This window comes from Empidonax traillii, unplaced genomic scaffold (genome assembly GCF_003031625.1).
Source record: "Empidonax traillii isolate 1590-97213 ecotype Southwest subspecies unplaced genomic scaffold, ASM303162v1 scaffold143:size1492093, whole genome shotgun sequence".
NCBI classification, from domain to species: Eukaryota; Metazoa; Chordata; class Aves; order Passeriformes; family Tyrannidae; genus Empidonax; species Empidonax traillii.
Genome location: NW_020955336.1, coordinates 1,376,075 through 1,391,467, shown reverse-complemented (window position 1 = coordinate 1,391,467; position 15,393 = coordinate 1,376,075). Strand labels below are relative to the sequence as shown.

Below are 15,393 nucleotides of genomic sequence, written 5' to 3'. Positions count from 1 at the left end.
GCTCAGAGCCCCGTCCAACCTGGCCTTGAACACCTCCAGGGATGGGGCAGCCACAGCCCACAAACCTGTGCCAGGGCCTCACCACCCTCACAGGGAAGAGTTTTTCCCTAATATCCAATCTAAACCTGCTCTCTGTCAGTTTGAAGCCGGTCCCCTTGTCCTGTCACTCCAAGCCCTTGTAAATAGTCTATCCTTCCTTCCCATAGGCTCCCTTCAGGTACAGGAAGGGTCCAGTTAGGTCACCCCAAAGCCTTCTCTTCTCCAGGCTGAACAATCCAATCCTTTCAGCCTAGATATAGGTATAGACAGCTGCTTTGAGAGAGAAGAGCTAGATATCAGGCCACTTAGGGGTGGTATATAGAACACTGCACTTGGTTACTAAGGGTTTTTTGTGCTTCTCAAGAAGTACATTTAGACGCTCCAACAGGCAGTTTCAGATACCTCGGATCTGGTTGCTGTAGTGGTGTTAATATCACAAACTGGTATTAATTCCAAAATAAAGTAGGTTTCTCGTGGTTCTCAACACCTAGAACACAGGAGCAAAAGGAATTTTCAGCTATACTCTTTAAGAGTGGTGAAGGACCTAGCTCTCTGTTGGAACCAGCATATTCAGGAGTAGGTGTTTCCATAAAATTCTACCGTCATGGTATTATATTCCACTGGTATTTTAGGACTCTTCTAAATGAGGGTTAATCCTCAGTTTATTGCATGGCACATACATCACCTTCTGTAAACATAAAGGCTTGTATTCAGTGATGTTGTTAGTTTATGCTCAATATACAAAGAAGATACAAAGCTGAGTAGTTAGGAGCACTTCCCAAAGACGAAACGCAGCCAGCCACATTTCACTAGTCTGAAATGAGTTCTGAGAGAGAAATGTTATTAGCACCTTCAAAGCAATGAAATGGTTTTAAGGAAGGGACCTGAGCAGCAAATCCCACTTGAGAATGTCAGTCTGTAGCATTTAGGGGTGTGCCTGGATGCTGTGACCTAAAGGCAGGATCCTGCAGGAGTGTTTACATCCTAGACTTGCTGCATGCCTAAAGCTAATACTTGCTTTTTTCTGGACTCGGGGAATCCTGCTTGATCCACTCTGTGATGGCTACTTAATGCTGTTATAAAAGCCCCTTCTTCTAAGCTTAGTTTCATGAGTTTAATTGCAAAGTTTGTATTGTACAAGTGGGGCAGTTTCATTGTGCATGACAGAGAACATGTACATGGGTTTGCCTGCCTTTGCTTCCTCTTTCCACCCTGATTACATTTCCAGTAATTGATGGTGCAGTTACTCTCATTCACTTAATTCACCTTTATTTCTGTTTTTTTATCCAAATAATGAAGCACTCTACTTGAGTATGTGCATTTCTAAAAGTTGAAACGTTTGAGGGTAATTTTACTTTGTCTTGTTTTTCTGACTAGATTTTGAAGATCTCTTTGATGATGATGACATCCAGTGAACTTGGTTGTCCGGCTATGCAGTGCTGAGATGTGGATTTTTCTCTAGGATCACCTGTGGTGTCCATTATTTATTAAAGTAATTGAAATGGGAAAATCACAAAGCGGGGGGAAGCCTGTATAAACTGCTCGGGGAATATGAAAACCAGGTGGTTAAAGATAACTAAGGAGGGAATTGTGGTATGTTATTTCTAGGAAGCTGTGTGTAGATTTCTCTGGAAATTTTATTTGCTGATGTGCTTATTGAATAAAATACTAAAAAAACCTTCCCTCTCTCTGGGTTATACTTTGACAGTAGATATTGCTGCGTTCTGAGCTCCCTTAGAGAATGTTTTTTTTTAATAAATATTTCACTGTTACTTTTGGATATTATATAAAAATTACATGGCAGGGCGCATTGCTGGCTAGTAAAGTTTTGTTTGTCCACAGTAAAGGATTATCTTGGGATAAGATGGTTGCTTGTTCTGAATAGTCCTGTTCATTTGTTGGTCACACTAAGAGGAGTGTAGGTGGTCTTCTGTTTCAGGACATCACTACTTCATTTTTAATTTAAGAAGCACAGAAAACAAAAGTAATTTCACCTTGGTATTTTAAGCAGAGAAATGTTCTGACCCTGGACCGTGGGAATGCTTGGATTTAAAAATATAATTTAATTCCTGAAATTGTACTCTATAGAAAGAAAATAATTTAGGATTCGTTTCTCCTGCAGCAGGTAGTGCAATTGTTTGTACTCAGAGGAAAGTGTATATGAATCAGGCTGTTGAAATACTAGTTCACATTTTGACACAAGTTTTCAGAGCATTTTTAGAAATGTTTCATTTTCATCCTTCAGTGACCAAAGGGAATCTCAGAATGAAAGGAACAGGTGAGTTTTTAGCATATTATTTCAGAGTCAAGGGTGTAATCTCAGCTAATCTCAAATGCAATCTGTATTCCATAAATTGATCACAAAAATGATAGTGTGACTGATCTTTCTTTAACCACCTGGCACTAATTAAAATTCACCTGAACTGAAACTCTTTCCTCTCGTACTTCTTTCACTTTTTTTTCCTTTGGTTTGCCTTAAAAAATGAAATGTTAATTTTGTCAGTATCTATGCTGACCACTAAGCTTAAAAACATAAGCGCAACAAACCCAGTAGGATTTAGATGTCTTTTTATTGTGCTCCTGTGGATTTCTGAGCAGCCTGTCTTTCATCATGCAGTCAACATTAAATCAGCATTTCTGACACTCTGCTTGGCATCTGATGCTGCCACGTGTCCCTGAAGGAACAGCCTCACTCAGGTAACTTCCTTTCCTTTTTAGTGCTTGCTTTGCTTAGAGCTTGAGATTTCCAGCTTTTCTCATTGAAACGAAGGTAAAACAATTTGAGGGGAGGCAAGTGTGTTGGGCTGTCTCTGGCTTTGGTGCTGTGCTTTCTCCAAGCCAGGTTTTGAAAGTTGGTGCCTGTAAATAGAGACTGTGTCCTAGGCAGGAGCAAATTATGAAATAAGATTTAAGAAGCAACTCTGCTCTTTAGCTGGTTTTGCTGATTCCTTAAGATGGTCGTCTTGGTTTTGGAATATTTCCTTGTCCATGTTTTGTACATACTTTTTGGGTTTTTTTCATTTGCTTTCCCTAAGTTGTAAGAAACTCGAGCTCTGTGTTTGACCACAGCAGGAGGAGTATATTCTGTCCTACAAACTCATGTTGAACAGTTGCTCTTCAGTATGGGTGGTGGTCCCTTTTTGGACACATCCAAAACCTCGGTGAATATGGGTTTGAAGGTGCTCATGGTGAGTAGTTCTAGTTTTGAAATGTCATCTTGCTTGATCAAAAATGGAACCTTAAATGGATAGAGGCTCGTGGGACCAGCCAGAGTTCCCATCCTGGTAGGATACAGCTCTCCATTCAAGGTAGGTATAGATAACACGCCTTTTTGTGGAGCTTTCCAGAAACGATTCCGTGTTAAAAAGCAGCATAAATGGTACTTCTGGCAGTGCTCTGAAAGGAACATTCTGCAGGTTTGGGATGGTATTGAAGGTATGGATGTTGTAGCTGTCTGGAGTATGAACTCTTCTCTACAGTGAGACTGAGGGTGTGTATTGAGCCTCATCTCTCTAAAGAGAACTGTCAATATGCTAAACTGTCATCAGGAACTGTAATTTGTTGGGTCCCTTCTGGGATGGTATTCTATGAGAACAAAATGCCCTTCAGCTTCACATTGTTTCTGTGTTATCATTTGTCAGGACTTTTGGTCTAATTAGTCTGGGGGCAATCAGCCTGTTGTCAGGAAATAATCACAAGGTGTCAAAATCTCTAATAAAAATTGATGTAAAGGGCATTTGACTGCCTGGGCCAATTAATTTCTCGAGCTTTGATTCCTGTACCTTTTGTGGAGATTGACACCTCTCATAATGGATGTTTCTGAGAAAACAGCAGTCTGCACACATTTAGACTGAAGTGTATTACTTTATAAGCTGCTGGGTCCTGCTCAATATTTCAATAGCCAAAGTAAGGCTCCAGTGTGAATATATTTATGAATTGTCCCAGTTACTTCAGTGGGACAGCTGGCAATCTAAAAGCTGAGCATCTGTCTGAGACTTGGCAGAATGAGGGCCCAAGTGCTGAAAGGCCTTAGAAGGAGTGTAGCCAGTGATGCAGCACAGACGAAAAGGAATAGCTTCAAAACCCTTAAATATCAGCCTGTTCCCTTCAATGCTCCCACCAGGCCAAGGCTCTGTTTGCAGGGAACTGCAAACTGTCCCAGTATAGTCCTTGGAAATAAGAACGTGTGATCTGTTTTGAGCTGAAGATAATCCAGTCATTGTGAGGGAGAGGAAGTTGCCATGCTAAAGGAAACTGGCTGTTATTTGTGCATAGTATTTCTGCAGTGCCTCTTCTGAGCTGGCTTTCAGGTTATAGAGCCAACTGCTACTGCTCTTAATGTGAGCAGCAACAGGCAAACTCAGACCTAATGTGGCAGTAGTGGGTTTTCCTTGGTGGCTTTCTGCTTTGTTAACTTCCAGGGCATTAAAAGTTTTCCTTTTAATATTTTATTTGAATAATTGGAGTGGAAGGTATTTTTCTTGATAGAGAAGGAATTGATTTAGATGAATAAATGGAGCCCTTCCTGCTTCCCCAGGGTGTTGGGAAGCTGGCAGGCCTCTTCCTGCTCTCAATGTGCAGTTGTTCAGCACATGAGAACATGCTGGGCAGATGACAGGGCAGTCCTGTTCTCTCAAGTCCCTGTTAGTGATGGGGCTGGAATGCCAGTGTCACATCGGTGATATTTTGGAAAAGCACTGGCACAATGCAACTCAGTCCTTGACAGCAGGGGGGACTTTGAGCACAAGGATTGGCTTCTATGCTTTTACTTTCAGGTTTATTTATTTTTGTTTTTAGTTTACCTTTTATATTTTTCTTTGCCGAGAGCAGGATGACCATCCTGACCCAAATTACAGCTTTTTTTCTCGAGCAGAAGGAGAGAGAGGCAGTGTCTTTTAAAGCTTTTAAAATTCACAAACAGGACATTTTTGGTGAATGCTGCTTTCTTATTTATGAAAAAAGTCTTACATAATCTTCGTTCATACCCCCTGACCTTCCCTGCCTGACTCTGGAGGGGATTTAGAGAGGGGATTCAAGTAGAATCTCCTCCCTGCCTCTCTCCCTGATGCCTCTCCATAAACCTGTCCTGCTTTATGGGAGGGGTCCCATGGATTGGCTTGAGGGAGGGAATCCACGCGGGAAGAAATGGATGTTGATATTTAATGCTTCCATTTTATTGGGAATAAACCTTTCCTTCCCCTTGGACTGGCTGGAGAGTAACGAACTGCAGCTGCAGGAAAGGTCACTGTTCTCAAAGAGCAGTGGTGTTATGCTGGGCTGGTCTTCTGGGATGAGTCTAAGGATGAGCTGAGGGTGGGTTTGATGAAGAAACTCAGTGACATGAGACTGTAAATTATCAGGTACTTACAGCTAGTACACATAGCAGAGAAACGTGGCAGTCTGGGGATGCTCATGAATGCTTCCCTCCAGACTATTTCAAAGGGTAGGCTTTAAATCTGATGGAATTTCCTGCATGGAAGTTTAATGGCTGATTAGCTAAATGTAGGACTTTATCCTAATCCCTCTGCCTGCTTCCATGACAAAAAGCTTCTAGTGAGTTTATGCTTCACAAATACAAGTCTTGAAAGCAATTTATCTTTTTCTTGTAGCTCTTCATGGTTTAGTGCAGCTGCTATTTGTATTCCAATTAATTACTGGCACAAGTGATTACATGGAGTTGAGGCACAATTAGGACCGGCCTATAATTGTGTTTGAAAGGGCTATGGATGCTTTTACAGATGGTTTCCCTGCTGGATGAGATTGGCCAGTCTCTCCAGCTGCCTCCAGCTTTCCGTGTTATTTCTCCTTAAGTGTTAATGCAGTGACTTAAGTCATTCACTGGGGAGTATTCTTGCTTTCTGCCTGTAAGAGTACATTATCTTCTAAAGGGAAAAACATCCATTTAAACCTGCCACAGCTGAAGAGGCAGTAAATAGTAAGCCATAACTTTGTACTAGGCATCTACTGTCAGGATTGATTAAGAAAACACAAACCAAAACATTTAAATTTGTTGGAGGGCAGGTGATTCTGTGCCCTCTTAGCATGTCAGTGTCATTCTTGGCTCTTCTGTTACAAGATAATTGTGTGTTAAACAATTGTGTGATCCTTGGGAGCCGAGCCCAGGCCTTGGAGATGTGCCTGTGTTGGCCAGGTTTTCCCCTCCCACGGGTTTATGAAACACAGAGAGTAAAACCACACCAACTCTGTAATGGAAAAAGGCTGGATTCATTAGGAACTCCCCTAAGCTCATCCCCCAGGACCTCATTACCCTTCCAAGCCCTATTTGCAGCTCTCCCCTACAAGCAGCACAAAGCTGGTGTGGTGGCCTGCAGCTCCCTGCCCACAGTCAGCCTGGCCGTGTGCCCCTGACATAGCAGAGCTGGGGAGGTGGAGGTTGGATACCCATCCCACATGCAGGAATTTGGCGGCTCCTGGGCTAAAAGGACTGCTCGGGGTCTGGCAGCCTGGTGGGGTAATTGCTGGCCATGCTCAGCTGCTGCTCCTGAAGCTTGCCAGCACGTTTTGGCTGGATGAGACCCCCCCCTGCAGGGGTTGGGCAGCCTCTGGAGGCAGAAGAGTGGTGCTGAGGGCAGCTTCTGGCCTTGACCCTGCCTGCAGAGGGGCACTGATGTGTTTGCCGAGAACGGGGTCCTTCTCTGCGTGCCCTGCCCTGTGACTGGGCTTACTTTGCTGGTGGGCTGAGCCGATGCTGGGGGCATTTCCCTTAGAAGGGAGCTGGGAGGGGGCTGATTGCTGCTCCTGGGATGCAAATTGGTTTTCTAGGTGGGTGGAGACTTAAACTGGGATTTCGTGCTTGCTAGGAAGGTGTGTGTCTCATCTGAGCAAGAATCTTACAGAGATTTGAGGTGAAAGACTTCATAAACCAGTTCCAAACCCAAAAGGGAGGGCTTTGACCCCTGTTTCCATGCAGCTGGGGCTTGTCTTGTTCACAGCCTGCTGCCTGGGCTGCTCTGGCTGTGGGCTGGGTGTTGAGGAGCCTGGGTGGGATGTGCATGAGCGGTGAAGGAGCATCCCTGTTGGAGCTGTGAGGAAGGTGGCCTTGGCACTCCCACCCTGGAGTGAGTGTCTTGGTGAAGCTGCAGTTCAGCATTTGTGTTTGTGAGAAGGGGAACAGTCAGTACACGGAGCAGTGGTGCCTTAATGGCTTTCTTTAAAACTTCCCCCAAGGTCTCAGCCTCTGAGTTCTGCTGTACAGGATAAAGCTGTTACCATGTTTACTCCCACTGCGTGGCAGCAAAGAAAGGAGTAATTTGTTTTGGCTCCTCCTCGGGAAGTAGTTTTTAAATTAGTATTGCCTCCTAGTGTTTATCCCAAATGTCTCATAGCACTCTGGCTGTTTCAATTTTCCCTGCTTCTGCAGATCCACGTGAAAATGTTGGAAAAATAGTGTAAAAGCTCTGACGTGCTCCTTTCAATGGCTTCTTGTGCCATTTGACCCAGCAAATGCTGCATTTTTAAATCTCCTTTTGTTTATGGATTATTATTTTTGAGTTTATTTTTTTCCCTTTGCCCTGTTCCCTTCCCATTAATTCCCACAATAGGAGCAGTGTTTTTCCCAGCTCTCTGAATTCAGCATGACCAGATGGAGCAGCAGTTTCACCCTTGCTAAATCTAATGTGCTTGGAGCTTCTGGGGCCACCTGAGGCCCATGCTCTGGATGGCCACTCAGGGTGGATTCAGGCACGTTGGGTTTGGGAAAACAGTCTGAAAACCAGAGCTCATCTTATCCAAAAAGGAGACAACACAGTGTAAGGTGGTGAGATGCTGAAGCCTTGATGAAAGTTAGTGTGGAGTGTTTCTTGGGAAAGAAAAAGGGGGGTGTCCATGTGTGTGCCAGCCCAGGGTGCCCTCACCTTGCTGGAAAACAAATATATTTTTGTGGGCTGCCTGGTGAGGCCAGGAGTGTATCCCTTTCTTCAAGTCCTTCCCAATGACACACAAAAATGTGGGAACATTGTCATTTAGGAATTTTTTTTTATTTTTTATTTGCAGTGTGGTAATTCACTGGAGTGTGGAAAATGCCGCTATTGGAAATAATTTCAGTTGAAGCTTTTGATGCTGTTTTGTGCTTGTAATAATGCATTACCTCAGATCGGTGTTACTTGTTCTGAAGCTTCGCAGTAGGAGTCTGCTTTGAACGTATCTGAGAAAGGCAAGCTCCTGGGAGAGCAATTGGATGGGATTGCTACTAATTCCAGCCTCTGCTGGAACGTCCTCTGCTGTTAAGGTAAGCTTGCCCAGAGCTGGGGCAGGTCCTGGGGTTTCGTCCCAGGAGCCCACTCCCCATGGAGGCTTCACCACCACCTGAAGCTCTGTGCAAACCACTGGTTATGGCACACTTAGAGCATGGAAAAGCAGAAACACAGTTGATTGATCTCAACTTCTGAGTGCACTCAGGAGCTATTCAGAGGGTAGATGGGACAGGATCTGTGTGGCCAACATGTCTGTGATCGCCTTGGGACCCCAAAGCCATGTGGTCAATGGACCGCTCTTATGTGGCCTCATCATGCTCATAAGGCTTCTCAGATAAATCACAAGATTCCTGCCTTAAACCAGCCTGCTATCTGCATTAGATAATGATAGAGGTAAACATAAAAGGAAAATCAAAGGAGTAAAATAAATGGAAGATAATAATCTGAATATATTCAAAGATCTAGGCCTAAGAAGGGAGACAACAAACCATGGGTGGAAGTCAAAGGGCCTAAAAATACAGGGAGTTATGATGGAAAAAATGGAGCCATCTGTTCCAAAGGAAAACGAGCACTCTGATTTTGTGAGTAGTTTTCTCCCTCTTCTACTCAGATTTTAAAATGCTGGCTAAAATATCTGCCATTACTTTAGATGGATTTAGGTGGTTTAAAAAAAAGGGAAATTTAAAATGTCATATTTAATCAGTTTTTCTCTTCTCACTTTAAATTTAAAAAAAATAAAAAGATTAAGCCACATTGAGAGTTACTTTTTCATTATATGACAGGAGAGGCGTCTGACTTCGGGCTGAGCTTTCCAAAAGGAGACCAAGATCAGAGGTAGGAGCGAGCCCTTGGTCCCATGGAAGTACTCATACAATCTCCCTGATTTCACGGGAGATGGGGTCCACCCTTGGCAATCATTGCCCCTGCAAAAGGCAATTTCATGGTAAATACATTATAGCTATAGTGCCAGTGCCCCAGGACGCCGTCTGGGGTTTAAGCCACTTCACCCATTTTTGTGCAGCACCCCCTACATTAATAGTCACCTATGTCGGGGTACAGGAGGAAACCCATGAACGTGGAATCGTTGACGTTGTCAGCGTAGACCCCGTTGTTGTTCCCGTTCCCATACACCTCAAGCCAGACCTCATCCCCAGAATTGAGGTGCAGCAAGACAGAGCCACTCGCTTGGTCAACATTGTTGTTCTGGAACTGGTCATAGGTGATGATCACGGCCTTGCCCTTCTTGTAGAGGCTGACCTTGACATCTGCCAGGTAGACCGTGAGGTGGTAGGCGAAGTAGTAGGTGCCGGGGACATTGCAGAGGAACTTGCCGGTGCTGACATCGTAGTGGCCCTGCTCGTTGTAGAAGATCTTGCTGAAGCGGATGGGGACGTTGGGGGCAGGGGGGCGCTCCGTCAGCCCTACGCTGAAGGCAGAGCGGTGGACAAAAGCACCTTCACCCTTCTCTCCCTTCATCCCCGTGAATCCGGGAGCTCCAGGACGTCCCGTCAACCCTGGGGGTCCTATCGGACCTGGCACACCTGTGGGACCTGGTGCACCTGAGGGACAGAGTGGGGATTGGGAGTTGTGTTTGCACTGCTGGTGGCTGCATCCCACCGTCCCAAAACACAGAGGGGGCTGCGGCATGAGGATCTGCTCTGCAGCACAGAGCTGAGGAAAGGCTCAATGACCTCAACAGCCCCCAGGAGCTGAGTCAGTGAGTGAAAGCCTGCACACCACCCTCCTCCTCTCCACCCTCCCCCTGGCTATGTGCAGAGCTGCTGAGAGCAGCATGTCTGGAAAAACATCACTAATTGGGGAAACAGCCACCACACAAACTCCTTGACTTGGGTTATGAATCTCCATCCCAGGAGATACTCAAAAGGCATCTGGACAAAGGTCAGACATGGACCCACCAGACATAAAACCTGTTGGGACTGGGGCTGCCCATGGACTCCAGCACCGATGTACTACCAGTTTCTCACCAACCTGCATCTCCTTTTTCTCCCTTTAGTCCGTCTTTTCCGTCTTTCCCGTCCCGACCAGGGAGCCCGTTGTGGCCAGGGTAGCCAGGTGCTCCTCCCATCCACTTGGCACATGGCATTTTGGGGTCAGGCTCGTCATCCTGGGCAGCCACCTCTGTGCAGTGGGGGGCCACCAGCAGCAGCAAGCACAGCAGGACGCCTGCTGGGCCCCTCATCTTCAGTTCTTGATGCAGGCAGTCACTTCGTTAACTTTAAAGATTAATAGGGGGGAAAAAAGTGAACAAAACCTCCCTCCTGAATAAGGGAGAGTCACCAAAGACTAAAGCTGGAGTCAGCACATCTGAAGGAAAGCAGTTCTGTTTGCCCCAAGGGCCCCTCCGCGTCCAGTGTGGTGCTGGTGTGAGCTCCACGAGCCAAGCTGGGATGGGCCTCTGGGAGCACATGCAGTGTGGAGAGGAGCAAACACCAGTTACTCCTCCAACACTCATGGGCTCTTTGCACAGGCACAGATGTTTCAGGACCGAGCATGGCAGATGCCAGAGTATCTGTGGCTGATCTCTGCCCAATTAGCCAAGATATTTGCTGAGTCCTGCTATAAACTAGGAGTAAGGTTGGCCCGGGTGAGCGAGCAGCTGATGGAAGGTACAGGTCTGGCAGAGCCTGTCCCAAACCCTCTAAAGCCTTGTATCCAGGCAAGTGGTTTGTCACCGCATGTACAGCCTGCTGACCTGCGTCTACCTAATGTGAACAGAAACCACAGCCAGGCTTTCCAGCTCCTCTGAACCACCATATGAAATTGTGATTCTGGCTTGATTTCCATCCGAATTAGGTATTTTGATTAGTGCAAGACAATGTGTGCAGTATTTAGACACTGTAGTGTTTTATTTCTCTTTAATCTAGTTGCTTTGCTGGTCAGAGCAATTTAGTGTGGCTGCCCAAAACCAGGTCGATGGTGACACTCTATGCCCAGCCCAGCTCCTGGAAATCAGCAGGACCCTGGTGGACTTTGGGTCAGGCTTTTAGGACACAGATATTTTAAAATGACCACTGTTGCGTGAAACTGCTCCCCAGCTCCCTTTGGAACAGTAAAGGTATCCTGTTAGGAGCATTGTAAGTGGCATAATAGGCAATGAAAAGTGAGGAACACCATGGCTATTAGAGTCCCTTAGCTCTGTAATTTCCAATAAAAATAATATCTTGGAGCAATTCCTTTGCAGGGTTGATTTTTCCTAGGCAAGCTATTTAAATGTCACATTTTAAATAATGTCTTATTAGCTCTTGTATAATTGCTTCAAAGAAAGCTAAAGGAATGTGCTGGTTTCAGCTGGGGTAGAGTTAATTTTCTTTGTAGTAGCTAGTATAGGCTGTGTTTTGGATTTGTGCTGAACACAGGGTTGATAACACAGGGATGTTTTTGTTATTGCTGAGCAGAACTTGCACAGTGTCAAGGCTTTTTCTGCACCTCACCGAACCCCACCAGCAAGAAGTCTGGGGGTGCACAAAGAGTTGGCAGGGGACAAAGCTGGGACAGCTGACCCCAACTGACCTGAGGGATATTCCATACCATACCATACCATACCATACCTTATGGCATCTTCATATGCTCAGCTGTAAACCAGGGATAAGGTTGGCCTGGGGCTGCTGCTCAGGGACTGTCCAGGCATCGGCTGGTCGGTGGTGAGCAACTGGTTTCATTTGCAAAGCTTGTCTTTCTTGGGTTTTATTTCTCTCTCTTTCTTATTTTCTCTTTCATTACAATTTATTATTGTTATTGTTAGTATTTTATTTCAATTACTGTTCTTATCTCAACCCATGAGTGTTCTGACTTTTACCGCTGCAATTCTCTCTCCCCCACCCTACTGTGGACGGGGTGTGAACAGCTCTGTGGAGCTCAGTTGCCAGCTGGGGTTAAACTACAACAGTAACAAGGAGGTTGCTGTAATTTCAGTTTTTTGCAGGATTTTGAAGGGGCCTTGAAGAACACTTCAAAGGTATGCTAAATTACTTTGGTGGGCAATGCCTAAAACCAGGGAACTCCCAAACCCCAGCCAGGCTGCAGCAATCCAGCAGCCATACAACACCCTGTGATGGGGCCGGCGCCCTGGCTCAGGGGCAGCTTTGGGGCTGAGGGTGCTGTGGGGTCCAGCATCCACAGCCTGAGCCTTAGGCAGTGTTCCTGTGTCCCTGCACTTTGGGAACCAAAATGCCCCTTCACGGCAAAGGATGTACTGATTGCCCATGAACCAGGGCGGACCAGGGAAACAGATGTCTATAAATCCTGGAAGTGGCTTGGTTTGGCAAGCAAGGGTGTGTATATTGGGCACACTGTGACGTGTGCCAGTGCTTGGCACTAAGCTTAGGGACCCTTGTCCCCCCTTCCCAGGTCCTCGCTGGCTCACGTTCCCTTCCAAAATCAGCACAGGCTGTCTGGGGACATCCAACTGGCAGCGATCCAGAAAAATCTGCCTCAAAATTGTGTTTCTTGGGCAATGGGGTTAGTTCTGTTTTCTCGTAAGCTGCCTAGAACCCAAATACATTTACAGTTTTAGCAGCATGCCCGAGCCAGGTCTTCTGCTGCTGCCAAATAAACCCCTCCTGTAAAGTCACAAGCAGTGCAGATTTGAGGAGCCCAAAGCAGGGCTACAGGGAGCTCTTCTGGCAGCTGCCCAGCCACCTTGCTCCAGATAGAAGGACAGAACTTCTTCTAATGCTACAGTTTGACTCAAGCACAGGTGGTTTGCTTATTTGAGAAGCCAAATAATTCTTTGGCATAAGTATATCTTAAAACGGGAAAGTCAAGCTGTGTCTGTGAGCTCTTAGTTCAAACTCTGGTTTAGGTGTGAAATCCCTTTGCTTTGTCTTTCCCATTCCTTTTTTTTTTTCCCATCTGATGCTTACCAGTGTAACATGAAATAATCTGCTGTATTTGAATGTCAGTGGTACCTTCTGAACAAAGAATAGATGAACTCAGTACTCTTGGTGGCTTTCAGTTATTCCTTGGCAGCTGCTATATCAAAAGCTCATATACATTATATGAAGCTTATTCATTTATCAGCAGAAACCAGAGTATCATCCTTAAGAACAATGCCATTCCTAAGTGCTTATATAATGATTCAGATCATGATTCAGAATTTAAACTTTAGATAACACTATATAAATATTGTATATTCAAAAAATCCACACCTTTCTGTGCAAAATAGAACCAAAAATCCATCTGTTTTCCCACTACAGTATTTTCCTCAAAGGGTATTAACCAGGGCTTTGACTGTCAAGCTTTTTTCTTTTTCTGATTACTTATAGCATAGATTTTGCTGATTTTCCAGTGGTGATTTAAATCTGAGTAGTGCAGGTCTCTGGTGAGGAACTGATACAACTTGGAGAATTGGGGCAAACCCAATCTTCTCTGGAGTCTTTGAGGAAAGAGGTGAATTGAAAGGTGCCCAAGCAGTACTTGCTGTTATAGCCATCTGGTTTTTCACTGTTGTTCCTGACTACATTTTGATTTAGGAGTTTTGTTCTCTAAATAGTGCTTCCAAAAAGGGGAGTATGAATCGAATGGAGATCAGCTATTCTTGGTTTAAAATTCTCTCCGACTATTCTGAGAATAACCCTAAGAAAGGAAACTTCTTGCGAACAGAAAAGTCTGTCTGTCTTATTCAGCCCAAAAGAAGAGAAAATCCTGAACCTAGTAAGAGGAAAAAAAAAATAATCATTCTTACCAGCTGCCTGGAGTCCTAGTTGGCTTGCTGCAGTCTCTTTAGAGAATGAGGTCTGGCTATCGCATCGCTATCCCTAAGGGCACGGGGAGATGTCAGCTCAGACACTGCATTTTCCATTTGCCATTGCGCATGCTGATCTAAAACTTGGGTTTTCCCATTAATTTTTCTTGGACATCACTTAAGTTGTGGGCCACTTATGTAATCCACTGGGATAGCTTGTGAAGATAGCCTTAGAGGGAAAAGATGGGTTTGGGAATCGGATAGGAACTGCAAGAGCAGTGGTTTGCTGGAAAGCCCGTGTGCCCCAGGAATGCCTGCTTGACCAGGGCTGGGCTTGTCCAGCACAGGCTGCTGCTCTCTGCAGATTGGAGATGTTCTTAGCAGCTGATGGAGAAAGTGTCTCCAGCCTTGCAGTAATGCACTCACAGGGGTTTTTCAATGTGTTAGTAAGTGAATTATTGTTTGGCAAGCTTTGGCTTCTCTTTTTAACTGCAAGAACCATTCGTGCTTGGAGGCTGCTGCCACACCAAAGAAGGGCAAAGCCGCCTGAGGGGAAAGGCAGCACTGGGGGAGGGTTTCTTCTTAAGGCAGCCAGATATGTGCCAGAGCTATTGTAAATAACTGGAGTAATTTCAGCCCTATGGATGGCTTTCCACCTATCTTGCTTTTTGGCTTTAGGTGAAAACAAGGTCTCTTTTTCCCCGTGTCCGTCTCCTTCCAAAATGGAGGTTGAACCTCGGTGAGCAGAGGCTTTGCCCTGCAGCTGCTCTAGGGCAGTTCAAGGTTAGCCAGGTGGGACCTTAGCAAACTTGGGCTCCCAAAACCAGACCAGGAAAAAACAGTGTGATGTGTGTTGTTGCAACTGGGCATGGGGAGATGGTGTCCTTGTGGGAGGGGAAACTCATCCGAGTGATGTCAGCAGGGCAGTATTCTGAATTGCTGAGTTGTTTTAAAGACCTGGCTATCTGGAGGGACTAAAGTATACATGAGCATATAAATAATGTCTCATATATAGAGCTAGGAGGCAGCAGGGGTGAATTTTTAAGCCTGAGAAGAAAGTGCCAAAGGGAGGAGCCACAGGACAACTGCATACTGCCTGCCTTGTTTTGGTCAAGCCCTTAGTCCAGCATTTGAAGAATATTTTTATTTTTTGTCGGATGATGGTTCTTCCATGCAATGTTGAGAGTTAAAACAATGTCTCATGCAACCTCAGTAAAATGTGACAGTGATCTAGTTGGATCTGTTTTGTTATAAATGCGCTTTTCTAGACCTATGTGTGCATTTGTGTGTGTGGGATGCCAATGTTTCCGTCAAAGTCTCTTGAGCAATGAATGGAGGAGCAGGATCATGGAAATTAAATTGGAACTGTTTTTGCAGTAGAGCAAGAGCTTTTCAGCTGCCCCTGCCCTGGGTGTGAGCAAGACAAGGCTGGTTTCC

At 45.2% G+C, this 15,393-nt stretch overlaps 1 protein-coding gene across 1 annotated transcript; it reads right to left on the bottom strand.

Moving 5' to 3' along the window:
- Window positions 1-8,212: 8,212 nt before the first annotated feature.
- Window positions 8,213-14,063, bottom strand: ADIPOQ (adiponectin, C1Q and collagen domain containing). The gene is made up of 4 exons (XM_027884358.1): window positions 13,957-14,063; window positions 13,717-13,724; window positions 10,242-10,452; window positions 8,213-9,811 (listed from the first exon to the last, which is right to left on the bottom strand). Exons 3-4 carry the CDS (start codon window positions 10,450-10,452, stop codon window positions 9,285-9,287), a joined length of 738 nt encoding a protein of 245 aa, XP_027740159.1. The 5' UTR covers window positions 13,717-13,724; window positions 13,957-14,063; the 3' UTR covers window positions 8,213-9,284.
- Between the last annotated feature and the right edge of the window lie 1,330 nt (window positions 14,064-15,393).